This window comes from Solea senegalensis, linkage group LG8 (assembly GCF_019176455.1).
Source record: "Solea senegalensis isolate Sse05_10M linkage group LG8, IFAPA_SoseM_1, whole genome shotgun sequence".
NCBI lineage: Eukaryota > Metazoa > Chordata > Actinopteri > Pleuronectiformes > Soleidae > Solea > Solea senegalensis.
In genome coordinates, this window is record NC_058028.1 from 24,365,877 (window position 1) to 24,381,004 (window position 15,128).

Here is a 15,128-nt window from a genome sequence, read left to right on the forward strand (position 1 = left end):
AGCAAGTGAACTTGATAAGTGCTAAATACAGTGTCTTACATCAGAAGCATATAGTATATAGTCATGCAGTGACCTCTTCCAGGCTGAGTCTGTTTCCAGACCTCACCTGAGCCCAGGGACTGAGCTGAGTCTCCGTAGTCCTGGTTCATCTTCTGTCTCCAGAGACATACGTGCAGTCATATTGCACAAGTATGTCGGTTGAAAACAGGCTGTAAGCTTAATTTAGCTCAAACGTGACCTTGTTATACTTGTGTGAGTTCACCATAAATGGCAACTGAAATAAACCCCAGCGGAGTCCAACACTCTCATAGTTTTAGGCCAGGTCAGCTGATTATCATGTATTTGAATTTTCTTGGATCACACATTGAGCTCCTGCCAAGTATTCCAAGCATCTCCTCTTTATCTGGAATGTTGATTGTTGGAGCTGAGCCACAGAGTTGTTAAGCTAATCACTTGATTCAGACTTGATTCAAACAGTTTGTGAGATTGGCTGTTCTTTGTTTTACAGCTTTGATTATATATGCTTATCATTGCAGAACGTAGACAGTGTCTCTTCTAGAACATTCTAGTGGCATGAAATACTAATAGAGGCCCAGTGAATTAAGGATGTACACGGAATAGAAAAAAGTAACTGTAGATAGCTAGTCAAACTAATATATCTTTAGAATATCCTTTAATTGTGTTCATTTTTATTATTTATATTTGTTTTTAATGCTCACGTTTTACTTGTGCACAACAAACCCTTTGAAAGAAATAGTAAAAATGGAGATTTTTTTTTGACTTCGCACATTAATCATTATGTCCGGGAAGCGAGTGACTCAGACATGAGTCAACCTTGCGTTCCACATCAGATATACATGGACTGACAAACTGACTAATGTTTGTCTCATCGATACGTTAAAAACAAGCAGGAATGTCAAATTTCCATCAGGTTGTTTTCTATGTGGTTTCTTGTTTGACAGCCTTTGTTTTAAGTATGTTGTCTAGTTACACTTCTGCAGTTGCTTTATGGAAGATAAAAATAAAACACAATAAATTGTTTTCTGGAAATTTTGTAAAAATTGTAATCAATGTGGATACAAATCTGACTCATTACCTCCTACTAGAAGGGTTGTCTGAGGTGGCATGAGTCTGTCTGTTTGTCTGATCACTCAAAAACGTCTGAACCAATGTCCAGGAAATTTGTGGAGGGAAAACCTCTGAACTGGAGCAGATCTGAATCTAACATTGCGAGAGAGGTAGTCGGCCATGTTGGTCTGTGAGCAGCATAATTGAAAAAGTAAAGGACAGAAGTTTGGGAAGATCTGGACACGGATTTGGAAAAACAGTGGTTTACCTTGCAATATAGGAGGCTTAATGGTCTTTTTTATTAGAAATGGTAAAATGTCAGTATTGTTTGGGGGGGAAAAAGTACCTCATATAGGTCACAATTTCCGTGTGGTTTGTTTGAAATCAAGATCTTGATCCATGTTGACACTATGAGAAAACGAGCGACCTTGGCAGAAATGTGTGCTCTTTCTAGTTTCTAAAATGTAACAAGGCTCAGAAGGAATAAAATAAATTAATATCTAGTGGTGATCAGTGCTTATTTTAGCACCAGTAACTCTAAATGTCAAGCACCTGCCATGTTAAACATATCCAGAGGCTCAGTGTTGGCACAAATAAGCCCCTCAAGTGTTTTATACCCTTTTCTAAAATAGAAAAATATGCACAATAGCTGGAATTTCCATATAGTTAAAGTTTTGTGCTGCACAAAGTGTCAATACGAATGTCAATTTAATTTTCAAAAATGTAGCTTTATTAATGTCATAAAATGTGTTCATTGATATCCATCCAAGGTCAGTTTGCACAGTGACGAAAATGTAAGTAATTTTACCCTGTGACTTAAATAACTAGACAGACGCAATGTTTGTTCCGTCCCAAAGTCACTCAGTGATCTTCCCCTGAGTTCATATTGGACTGGCACTGCCTACTCCCTACCGTTGCTGCTTGTGTACCTTTGGAAATTTCAGTGCAATGCTTGAGGGGATTTTCCTCTCCAGATTATAGTATGTCACCTGCACTGTAAACGCCTCTTTCCTGGCAAGCCCAGCAGAGGAGCTGGAGTAATCACTAGCAGAGAGAATAACTGGCGAGGTCCCTGTATTCTTTCGTGAGAGCAGCATGTTTTTCACCCAAGCAGTCTCGGGTATAGTCATCAAATGCTATGTGTACGTCACTGCTAAATCAGCCTAATATACTATTATTCTTTTCCCTTTATGATCAGTACAGTATATTCAAAAAGGCCAGTAATGAGGACAAAAACATCTGCAAGACGTTTCACAAACGACCAGACTGACAGACCAGATTGGTGATATTTTGTGTACCTATGTGATCCACTCATATGCATCAGAGTGACTCTAAATGAGTTACTTTCTGCAATTTCTGGCCAGACGTTTCGCCCCATCTTCACGTCCTTGTATTGCTTGAGCAATAACCTTGCATAACCTAAAGCAAAGGTCCATGGTTACCATCATGTTTGTTGACTCATCCTCAACCAAAATAAGTGCATGCCACCAACTGAACTGGAAAGTGCTGCACAACATGGAGCATAAGATCTGCATCATACACAGAATGTACAGTTGCTCATGTATGTCTGCACATGCTATGTGTTTACAGTCCTGGCCATGAGTGGTGAAGAGTATGTGGACAGGATGAGAAGAGGATGAGACTGAAGAGACCATAAAGATGATGATGGACTGGGTAGTGTTTTTCTTTTTTTAATTCCATGAAGAAGAAGTCAACATTTACAGCACGCGGCCCATATCTGACTTTTGCAGACCCGCAGACACAGAAAGTATGAATTCGGCTTCACTCTAAATGCTTTGTTTGTTTTAAGCCACATGAAATCCACAGGTGGACAACAGTACTTTGCTGCTTTTGAATGGAAAATATCTCTTTGATATTGGAGCTGCTTGCACGCTAACAATAATGTACCAGACCATATAGACTTACTTGGCATTTGGCAGCTCTAATTAGCTGAGTGTGTTTGCGTGCACTCACCCATCTTAATGTTGCTCTTGTGTGTCGTTATGCAGGTCACTTTTGGTATTAGTGTGACATGACCAGAGCCAAGACATTCATGTCAATCTCTGTGGGACACATCATGTGAGTAAATTGTGACTCAAGGCTATAACGCCACGTGTCCGTGTGTTGACCAGCCTCGGGGGAAATGAGATATGATGAAGCGTCCCAGTACCGTACGGGCACATTCACACGTACACAGACAAACTGGGCTGACCTCAGACAGCAGGGCAGACGGCTGTAAAACAGCGTCACGGCCTGAATGGAGGAGCAGCAGTGATGTCCTCACCACTCACATCTGTGGTGTTGGATCTGCATCCTCTGGTGTGTGTGTGTGTGTGTGTGTGTGTGAGATCTATTTAGTCCTCTGTAGGCCATTATGTGATGATGATGATGATGAAACCCACTCAACTGTCATTGTGTTCGCCTTTTCCTAATGTTGACATTTGGTGATCTCATCCTGCTTTGTGCCTGTTTGTGCACCAGCCCTGTGGCTGTCTGGAGTCACCGCTGTCTAGAAATTTAAACAAAGATGTTCCCCATAACGGCGACTGCAATGCATAGTTTTATGTTTAAAATAATCTTCGATCTCATAATTCACCTTCAAATTCTGTTAAGGTCAGTTTAGAAGTGTTTCTTTGTAACATTAAATATTCATGGCTGAATAAGTAGAAAAAGTAAAGTTTGGGGGGAAAAAATCTTTACAGTCGCCTTCATGAAGACACGTTGGGTGTGGTTATAGGATTTGAGTGACAGTTGCTAGGCAACATGCAGTAAGCAAACAAGTGCACAACTCTTCCCGTCACTTCCTGTTTGTGATTTTACTAAACAGGAATTGGTGCATGGCAACAAAATAAGTTACATCACCTTTTTCCAAATGAGGCTAATTTCACCTCCTGTTCTGAGCCAAACACCACCCACTGCATCATATTGAAAAATGCTAAAACGTGGGCAGGACGGTGCAGTTGTGGAGGCGGGTCTGGATGTGTGTTACTGTCTGTGATGTCCTCAAACCATAAGAAAATGGGGCCTCACAGAATTGTGAGGTACTTAAGTCACATAATTAGATCTCCTGAAGTGAAGTGAGTGTGGTGGAGGTCCATGGTGGTCCTGAGCCGTTGGCTCCAGACCTGGTAATAAATCCACAGCTCAAGGAACTCCGGTGATGTGAGTGCAAGAGAGGCTGGAGGTGGCGTCTGAGTGGTAACATAATGGTAGTTAGAAAGCGAGTGTTGGCAGAAGTTACTGCTTGTTAGTTACTTCTCCCAAGAACACTCCATCACTGACCAGGTGATGTTACGGGGCCCTAGTGATAATAAAAGAGCTTACTTGGGCGCAGTAACTAGTGTGTGGATGCTGCCACTTTTTAATCATTTACCTGACTCTTCATAGAAAAAGGTCAAACAAGTTGTGAAGCTACATTATTACGATAATGTGTGTATGTGTGTGTGTGTGTGTGTGTGTGCATTTGAAAACTGTAGCAGTCTTTTAGTAAATAGTGTAAACCTCTGTGAATAATGATTCTCTGTGATCTCCAGAGACCAGAGCATCAAAGATGAACAACGCAAATGTGTTCTATGAGATGTAGATTTAAGTTTTTTGACTGTTTCATTTACAAAGATTTTATTTTTCTTTGTTTGGATGTGGGTGTGTGCCTTTAGGATGAGTCGTTTTAAAATAATAACAAATACATTTTTCGGTGTACTATGCAATTTTAAAAAGAATATGTATGTCAACAATTTGTCTTTAAGTGGTCAACCTCAGAATACAAAGTAGTTGTAGTCCAGTATGTACAATCTGTTTAGCAGAAATTGAATATAGCATCTAAAATCTATTGTTATATTATTGTCCCCTAATATTACACCAGAGTGGGACCTCTTTTATGAAGTCTGCCATGTTGTACCAGAGTTCAGTTGATTGTGATATGCAACTTTGCTCCTTGGTGCCACTAAATCCTTCACACTGGTCTTGAAATGTTTTGATGGTAGAGCATTGAACATTGAACTGAAAACTTTCATTAAGCCTTGCGTTGTAACACTATGAATAAATCTATATATTACAGTCTACATAATTTTAAGAGTCGTAAAATGACCAAATGTAAACTTTTTAACAGTTTTTAAGCTGACGTTTAAATGGAAAAACATCTTTTTTTGGGTGGAGAAGCAAATCTCTTCTAGTGAAATGCCCAATGAAACCCATACATCTGGCCTTAATGTTGTTTTCACATGTGCTAATTTAATTCAGTTGACAGTATGTCGGTAATGTATCTATAAGTAGTATATTGTTGTATGTAAACAGATGTAGTGTTAATCTTAGAAGTCTATGACTGTGGCAGTTCTGAGTGAGGCTTGGCTGTGAACATGGGACAATTAGCACTTCATCATATTGACTGACCTCTAATTTTATCCCTGCTTCTCAGTCTGAGTGCAGCTGCTTTTGGTGAACGTCTGGCACCGACTTTTACCACGACACTTTCTTGTAAAAGTGACGAGGTAATGAACTATTATTTTTAGAGCTGTATCATTGACATTGGATACACAACATGTTTGAAGGCTGTTAGAAGAAAAACTGACCCTGTGTTTGAAAGTTTGGAATAGTCATGTAATGGTTGTTATACTCAATTATGCCTTTAGCACCCTCGTTTGGATAGCATTTAATTCTGGAGAGGGGAATGGATTATTTTTAATAACGTGTGTCGATTAGTAATTTTAAACCTTTGAGGGCTGCAGGAGTCTGATATTTTCCCATCTATTTCTGTATTGTTTACAGTGCCAGGGATCTAGTGTTTTTCTGGCACATTCAAGTGCCGATCAAAACAGTCATGAGTCAGCTGACTTTTTTTCTCCATGGAATATCATCTATTACTAACCGCATCTCATAATTTGGCAGTGACAGGTATTACTGCTGATGCTGGTGCTCTTAACAGATGATGATGGCAAATATATCTCACCCAACTAAACCCAATACGAATCCAGCCGAATGGTGCTGCAGGGAGACCTTTCCTGCCAACGTCATTAGTTTTATCTAAGGGTTTCTATAAATACAGGATGACAGTATGTGTGTATCATTGAAGTCTAAAGACTGTTTTCAATTCATGCTCCAGTGAAAGGTTTCAGGAGCGTAGCCACACGCCTCCAGCTGACTATCAATTACCTTTTTATCATCCTGATCCCAACGGTTATCTGTATCTATCTTGTTTGTCATAAGAGATGGGTGTGAAAGGAATGTTGAAATACTTGACAAAGAAGAGATTTTGCATTTACTGAGAGGCAAAGTGCACCAGAGGTGATCAATCATCATTGGTGGAAACAATAAAAAGGGGAGAACAGGAAGAATGTTTTTGTCCGACGGTTGAAGATTAAATGTCTACATGGAGACATTACACAACAAACTATCACAGTGGCTGCAACACAACACAGTTCTCCACGTGTGTGACATGAGAGGAAAGTGTTGAGTGATATTATTGTCTGTCTATTTCTGGAGTATAAAACGGGATTTACCGAAGCTTGGTTATTTCTTCGATTTATGTTGCCCTTCGAACGCTCTTTTGTTCCCCATGAAAATACCTGAATTCCACAACATGATTGAAACATTAAAATCTTTTTGTTTTTTTTGGCAGTGGTAGTGGAAATAGATGGGCCATGTGGGCTGGGGAAGGTAGGAGGTATGACATGATACAACAGGGGTCCTGGTCGAGGAGATTGTTTGTGTTCCTTGACATCAGCCCGATTTCTGCAGATGACGGACTAATTAGTGTTTACTACCCAGCAGGATGCAACTGAGTGAATCAAGTCGAATCTGCACACTGTTTAGTCAACTCATGACTTCACCTCCACAAAATCTCTCTTCAACAAACACAAACTGGGATGTTGAATGAGTATTTGCTTCTCATTAGCTCTTTTTGCATTTAAAGGTGGCACAGAAATGATGTTTCCACTCTTCATTCCTGTATGAATATATGTACTTTTTTTTCTTGTAGATAAACAGTTGCTTTATAACTGTAAAAAAAAAAGGCTGCAACAAGAGGACGTGATTACGACTATGTCATCATGTGGCACAGGGCACATGCATCCAAGCAAAGGTAGACTACTGCTAAAACTGTCTTGGGATCATTAAATATAATGGAGGCATGACATGCAGGTGCATGTTCACACATTTTGCTTTCAAATGCAACAGTCATTTATGTAACGTATACTTTGCTATTCATTAGACGTGGTTGATTTGCGGTCTAATCATACTAATCACCATACTACGTTGTGTTTTTACAGCGCCAGAGAACACGGGGTATATAATAAGTATTTTTTTAAGTGTTACATAGTGGAATCATTTGATGGATAAAACAAGCATCATCACCAAAAATACAAAGTTCAGCATCTTATAAAGGGAGGTTTTTGTGTTTGTATAATATAATACTTTATAATATTGTAAGGCCCTTACTTTACTGTGTGAAGAAGATGTGAGTTGGCTCTATACAAATACAATTGAATGATTTGAATTGAATTTGGTAGCTGGGAGAATACTTTGCTATAAACTCAATTTACAGATGTACAATTGTTTGTTTTGTGTCTCTGGTTTGGTTTATTATTTATTTTAAAAACTGATTTCTCTTGTTAAAGTCAATATGAGTGTGCAACTTTCCTCTTTATGCAACAATGATATTGCAGTTGTGGAGTACATTTTCTCTTCCTGGAAAGACTGTAAAAACTAAAAGGCATACCTTATTTAGAGGATTTCCCCTAAAGCCAAGCATTACACAGTAGATAACTACTACATAGACACCAATTACTTTTAATGGTGTCTTTACCAGAGCTCTTAATTGCTCCCTCTAATTTTCTGTCTTCACTAAAGATCTAGATTGAACATTAGTGAAGTAACAAAACTGAATATATAGCAAATCAGTTATGATTGAAGATTTAGGATTGAAAAATAAACAGTGCTGCACCTGCACTGATATTGCGCTATTCAAATAGCAGTACCAAAACTAAGAACATGTAATGTAGGGGGCGCTAACACTGCAGAAAAAGAAATAGTTACAGTTGTGACCAAAATGTCAAACATAAAGGTTATAAACATTAACAGACAAACAGGCGTTAACAAACACATGCTGTGGCTCAGTAAATAGACCACATTACCTAAACCAAAAGCCATTGGTTTGATCCCAAACTACTCAGTCTGTATGCCAAAGTGTCTTTGGGCAAGACACTGAACCCAGCATTGCTCCTTATAGTTGTGCCAACAGCATTTGAATGACAGATTAAAAAGACGAAAGACATTTTATACAGCTGCGTTGCATGAATGTGGATGTACTGTAGCGACGTTGTAGTGATGATAAGCGCTCATGAATACACACCATTTAATAAATACACACTCATACGTCTAACGGACAGGTCTACAGCACGGCGTTCCTAACCAAGTGCTTAGTGAGCATGTGCATCGTGCCACAGACGTTACTGTCCAGACTGTAAAAGGTTTTCGGTTATTATTATTATAATAATTATTGAGGCCTTTATAATTATATTATTGAGCACATTCGTTTATAAATAAAATGTATATTAAATGAAAGGAACAGAACTCCATTTCAATGTGAGCTTGCCAATTTCAATACCAGGAGGAATTGTGTTTAGTATAACTAACTGTGAATGTTAAATACATCGATTTTATTTTGCTATCAAACAAGACAAATAAAAGTAAGACATCCTGACTGTTCAAGAGCTGCGGCTTTTTTTTTGTTTAAAAAAGGACGCATATAGATTAAATCTTCAGGGCTCTTATGGACCAGGCTGCGGACTGATTAATATTAATCACGCCTGTTTATCCTCTATAGTTGTACAAATTGCAAAATCAAAAACACATCAGTATGAAGGATTTGGCGTGTCTTCCACCAGTATAAAACAGCAAGGGATGGAAATAACTGTGGCAACCAAACAATAGTGGCTGGCATGATTTGTTCATCCAAATCCTCTCTGAGTGCAGCAGCACAGTGGTAAATCTCCAGTTTAGGCTAATGAAATAACTTTATTAGGGCCCACATGAAGTGAGCAAACATTTAGCAGAACATTAAGCCCAGAGGAAGGTCCCTGGTCCTTTTTTATCATGGCTCTGAAGTTCTGAACAATGTTGCGAAACAGCATCTGCACAGTATTAAACATTTTAGTGTGTCTGAAAGTCCTGGAAAACTAACAGCATCTGAAATGATCTTTAAATGGTCTTTAACACCGTTATTTTGCATCTAATTAGTAACTGTGTCGTCATGCAGACAACTGCCAACTTGTAAATGTCACATATAGTATCTTCATAAGCTTGACCTTTACAATGTTTGAATGCTTTAGCTGCACTTATGTTGTTTTTAGCTTTTACTTTGGGTTTTAAATAACCTCCTCTAGTCTGGATTGTTTCCACTCGTCACATGGTAAATTTAGGTTGAGGAAAAGGTCAGGTCAGAGCCCAAGGGTCAAACTCTCCCATCCACACACAGTCTATTGAGTTTATTATCACAAGACCTTAAATCCATGTGAAATACTTTAGGAAAAGAGCTCCGTTTGAGATCATTTCCAGACTGAGCTATCCACTCCACTCCTCTGCTGAACCCGAGTTTCAAATCTGTGTGGGAATGCAGTGAGGCGTGGGCGATGTTTGAAAGGATTGACTGGTGTGAGGACATGGTCAGTCAGTGCTACATGGGTCAGGCAGGATAAAGAGGTCATAACTCTGAACTTGCTGTGCATCTTGTGGGACTATGAAGTCGAGGGGTTAACCAACTGTTGCCAAGGTCATTCTTTCTCCACATGAGATACACTTTGATGCAGAGAGCATTTGAATCTGCCCAAATCTGCTTACATATTTTGCAGGGGATGGGTGCAGTAGCTCAGCAAGAGCTATTTTTTTTTCATTGCAAATTTATATTTTCAAATCAAAAAACAAAAGGTGTGTTTTTGGTGTATTTTTTACGCACAATATAAACTCACCAAGTTTAGTATAAACCCTGTCTAGTCCTCTATTGTGAGTTTGGTTTATCATCACTCCCCTACCATCAGTCAACACTTCCAGATCAATTCATACACATTCCAAAGTACTTCACATCACATCAGAGGGGTCAGGGCTGAACATAGGCTGTGTTCAAGCAAAACCCTAATATTCAGGTGTGGGAGAAATCACAGGCATCTTGGATAGTAGAGGCCCAACCCCAGGCTAAACATTTGGTACCCACTTCAATCTATTGTTGTGTGTTTTTCAAATGCAGGTGGCTGGATGTCAGTGTAGCCAACCTGATGTCCAAAAGGTACTGGGTGTTGTACCTGCAGGTCATCCAGGAGTCTGTGTGGCCAGGTGGAACTCTGCCTACGTCACCTCGACTTGAACGCAGCCAGCAGCAGAAGGACATCACCCGGCAACAAGCTTTACACTGTCTGATGAGACTTCTACCAGGTACACACACACACACACACACACACACACGGTCAAAACCTAGTATAAAGCAGGAGCGAGTTTGCTCAGTGTGTGAAATTAAACTGTGAAGCAGCTAATTTCTCTATTAATTACACCATCATGTCATTTTAGTAATTGTGTCTACACTCACCGGCTTTTAGATCTTTATATGATTCGCTCTTCTCACATTTGCACGGTATTTTTAAAAGGGATATTTCAGGGTGTGTTTGTTTTTTTAAATGTTGTATGAACATATCGTCATATAACCCCCCACAGCTATAACCCATATGACACACAGACAGTGAAAACACATGGCAAACTAATTTTAGACACTCAACTATAGCCTCACATCACATCAGTGAGAAGTTTATACATGGTCTATAAAGATCGGAGTTTTTAGCTTGCAGCTGCTGCTCTACTGCTGCCTTGTTTGGTAATCTTGTGTCAAACGTTGGTTTCCTAAACACCAAGGTGACAAAATAACACATTGCAGCTACAACTAAATAAAGTTATACATTTTCTATTGAGAAAAGTCAGATAAAGACATGTTTTTTTTATAAGTTTTTGGTGCTGGAGGCCCTGACAGCACAATTAGCACTGACTATATAACAGTAGCTTATACAACCACACTTCAAAACACCGGAAATATCACTTTAACTGTGGTGCAATTATCATTTACATGTTTGTTATCAAACAATGCAACTAATATGAAATGGCAAGAGAGACACAGCCAATTAAGAAACAGTTTAGTGTATTATCAGTATGCAGTATTCATTTTCATCCATTCATTTTCTACCGTTTTATCCTCCACCCGGGGGGGGAGGGTGCCAAACTCAGCTGACATAGGGCGATAGGCAGGGTTCGCCAGTCCATCACAGGGGCACATATAAGCATCCACTCTCACACACACACACCTATGGTCAATTTAGAGTGAGGAACCCGGAGAACCTGGAGAAAACCCGCGCACACACAGGGAGAACATGCAAACTCAGTATGATTTAAGTACAAGGTTCTGTTGTGCAGTAGTTTTACACTGTTACTATAATCCTCCATGTGTTCCTGTTGTTACAGATCTGGTTTCAGATATGTTGGGCTCAGACAAGTACAAAATCTGCTGGCAGACTGCACTGGACTCTCTCCAGAACCCCTACATTAATAGGTGAATATACTACATTACTTGTACTGTGCAGTACATGTACATGAAATAGCCTCCTTGGTAATACAGTCTTTCTTCTACCTTCACGTACTCCACAGGTCGTGTCAAAACTGTACATGATGAGCCTCTTGAATGTGCCTGTGTGCTTTGTATGCGGCCATATTGTTTGCTAATGGAGATACTGGTGTGTTAACAAGCACATGTATCTCATCAAGTTGTCAGGCAAGTGTGTGAGAGCTCAGTCGCACACGGACGGAAACAGACTCGTGTGGCATCATACAGTGCAGACTCGTTCCTCTACTAAACAACAGTCTGTTGACTTAAGTGTTGTTTAGTCTTAAACTGTTGTTTAAACAGCGGCTGAAGAGGTCCAAAATGGTTTACAGATGTTTCCTCCCATCCTGATTTCTAACCGTGGGTGAGAAAACGTTGCTTTTCCCACATTTACTTTCATTAAAACTTGATTTGATGGTTACCGAGTTTGTTCAGACAGACACAAAAACAACCAGCTTTCAAACAGTGTTCAGCTCTATGTCAGATTGTGTTTAGCTCTAACATCAACTGGGAATGCTCATGTATGTGCCTTCTCTAAAATATGTACAGTTTGCTATACTTATTGTGGAAATGTATCTGCAGGTTGTCCTGAGAGAATCTCTCCATCTCTTAAACCCAATGCCGATCTCGACACATTTTATTGCGTTTCTTGTCCAAATCTCTTTTAGACTCTTCAAAGTTTCTTTGCAGAGTAAGCAGTTGTCACTGGTGCTGGATTACAACGTGCTGAAAAGTTGTAAAAGAATTATTGATCAATTATGCCAAAAGAATTCCTGCCAACGGAACTTTTCTAGGTGAATTTGGTTATTTGTAGAGACTAAGCTTCGTTTGGGTCAGTTTAACACTCTGGATTTGGGTTAAGCATTTGCATCACATCAGAGTCTTAATTCATTTTAGTTGTCATTTTAAATATTCAATGTAAATATGCTGGTCCTGTTCTCTCAGACACCTGGTCTACTCCTTATTTGATGTCCTGTTGGAGTTCCTGGTTCCTGAACTACCTGAGGAAGACTTCCAGTGGAGGCTGCTGCAGACCCTCTCTAAGAATCCAGAAAAAACGTTGGCATGACGAGACAACCTTCACGCTCACCCTGCAAACCCAGCTTCCATTTGTTTCATCATCCGTACACAAGTGATGAGATGCTGAACAGCAGCGTGGCGGAGACGTCTGTGAGTCAATGTTTCTGGTAGGACTGAATATTTTCTGTTGTTGACGTGATTCTGCTCTATCTCTACATTTGTGTCCTGTATTTATGAACACACGCATTGGAAGCAGCATTACTTACATGAGAGCGTCAGGTTTGTGTGACGTACTGTATAGATCCAATCAGAGTATGGCACCATCCACTGTCTCCATGCTGAACCCTAACCCACCACAGGCTCCGCGTGAAAGACGCAGAGATTTAACGTCAGTGTTTCTCTACTTTCCCTCTGGTTGTTGTTTTAAATCTGAGCCTTCCTGAGGGGAACATCGGTCTCTGGTAGGGATTTGTCAAACCGGTCCAAATGTACGAAACGTACACGTGTGTGTTGCGGTGAAGAGTTTGTTGGTTGTAACGTATTTTACTGGCGTTCCAGGTAGGTTCCTTTAATAGGCTCCACAGTGTGGTTAATATCTAAATAACGGGAGAACTAGGCCTCACAAAACCAGGTACTGCGTGAAGCATCTGGTTTTGGCCAAGGTCCATTCAATAACTTTTTTTGTAGGCCACTGTAAAACAATGAACTGGCAAAGCTGCAAATGTTATATCAGTATATAGAAGCAGATTCTCCCTCTTCACTGTTGCTGAGTGTAGTTATCGGCGTCATACACAGTGTCACCTTTACAGCCAACGGTAAAATGTGTTGTTGGCGATCGGCTTGCGATCACATGTGTGCTGGAGCGAATGGAAGTGTAAATGCAGCCCAGACACATTGAGGATTGATTGTGATCCGGTCGACCAAAGCCGGCGTTCAGAGAGGCCTTGTGGTGACATTTAACACTAATGTAAATGCAAATATGTTGTCAATCATCAACGTTTGCAGAAATCACACACACGCACACACGAGTGTCTCAAAGCAGCTCGACAGCGAGCAGCCATTAGCAAAAAGCGGAGGAAGCACTTTTCTCCCGAGTCCTCACAATATTAAACACACCTGTGGAAAGTGTGAGGAAGATGAGATAAATAAAACAAAAACACACACTTTTTTTCCACAGCGTCTGTGTGTCATGTCATGTCATTACTGATTTCATTTGAGAGTTTACTCCGTTTTCTCGTTGTTTACAAATGTCTTTTGTACACATCGGCCAAATTGTGGAATTAAAACTCAAAATCATTTGCTCCGAGATTGAGTCAGTCTACCTGCGGAGCTGTAGCCGCTGACTCACTGTGTGTTCCAGTGTGTTTTGGTTTACTCTCCTTCCTGGTGGAAACAGTCTGGAAGTGTGCTTTGTTTGGTCTGGTGGTCTCAGCTCGTATTTGTGTGCATGTGAGGCCAACGTCACCTTAGTGATTGGCACTGCTGCGGTTTTTCCTGTCACGTTTCTTCTCCGCATCCCTTTGTTTGCCAAAGTTTTTATTGAAATATTTTCTGTTTATTGTTTGACATTCCAAGAATCTGTTCGAAAGCAATTAGCATGGGAATATGTTTCCTGCTGAGCTGAATCGAATCCACACTGAGGCCTCTAATATAAATGCAATGTTCACATAGGTTTAATAGACTGTAGTTTGATTCTTCATTTAAGGCTGCAGGAGAAAAGTATGGAACTATTGAGTAGTGGTGTATACGGTTCAACTTCCCGTCAAATAATCATATTTCAGTCACCTTAGAAACCATCACCATACACTGTATCACCACTTTAAACATTGAAGGATTGTGTATTTCAAATTTCTTGCCTTATTTTTTACGACAGTCAACACTTTGATGGCTCGCGAGCAGAGCGAACGGCCTCTTTCAGGACGTTTGGCTCCTCCTATGATCAAGATTTGTGAGATACTGGAAAGGTTTGTCCGTGATTTACTTTCAGAGACTGAGACACACACACACTCGAGGTCAGTGATAACCGTCAGCATTTAGCGATATTTAACACAGATTTGAAGGATTTCATGGACAGTATGTTGTCCGTTACTGTAGCACGGTTAAAAACTCCTGTTTGTCCATGTGAAATGTTTAATTTGATGTCTTGTAGAGTCCATCATTCCTGTGTTTTGCACTTAATCTATTTTTGTGGTCTCACCCTCGTCTTGAATTCCATCTTTTCCTCTCTATTTATATTAGCCTATGTATTTATTATGTTTGAAATATGAAACAATGCCTTACTGTGAATTCAGACTATAAAAGAAGGCGTGAGGTGAGCACTGAAAAGAGCAGGTTTTTGGAGAGTGCTTTTTTTCTACGGTGTTGGAAAGTGCTTTTTTGGCCTTTGCAGTGTGACTTCATGCAGCGATGC

General features: G+C 40.0%; 1 protein-coding gene across 2 annotated transcripts in view; it reads left to right on the forward strand.

Annotated features, from left to right (window-relative positions):
• The window catches only part of snx19b (sorting nexin 19b), a 33,115-nt gene extending 20,064 nt beyond the window's left edge, over positions 1 to 13,051 (forward strand). For both annotated transcript variants that reach the window (XM_044032188.1, XM_044032189.1), the window contains exons 12-14: positions 10,304 to 10,488; positions 11,560 to 11,647; positions 12,644 to 13,051. In XM_044032188.1, the coding sequence (XP_043888123.1) occupies positions 10,304 to 10,488; positions 11,560 to 11,647; positions 12,644 to 12,767 (397 nt within the window). In that variant the 3' untranslated portion in view covers positions 12,768 to 13,051. The remainder of the gene's footprint in view (positions 1 to 10,303; positions 10,489 to 11,559; positions 11,648 to 12,643) is intronic.
• Positions 13,052 to 15,128: the final 2,077 nt, after the last annotated feature.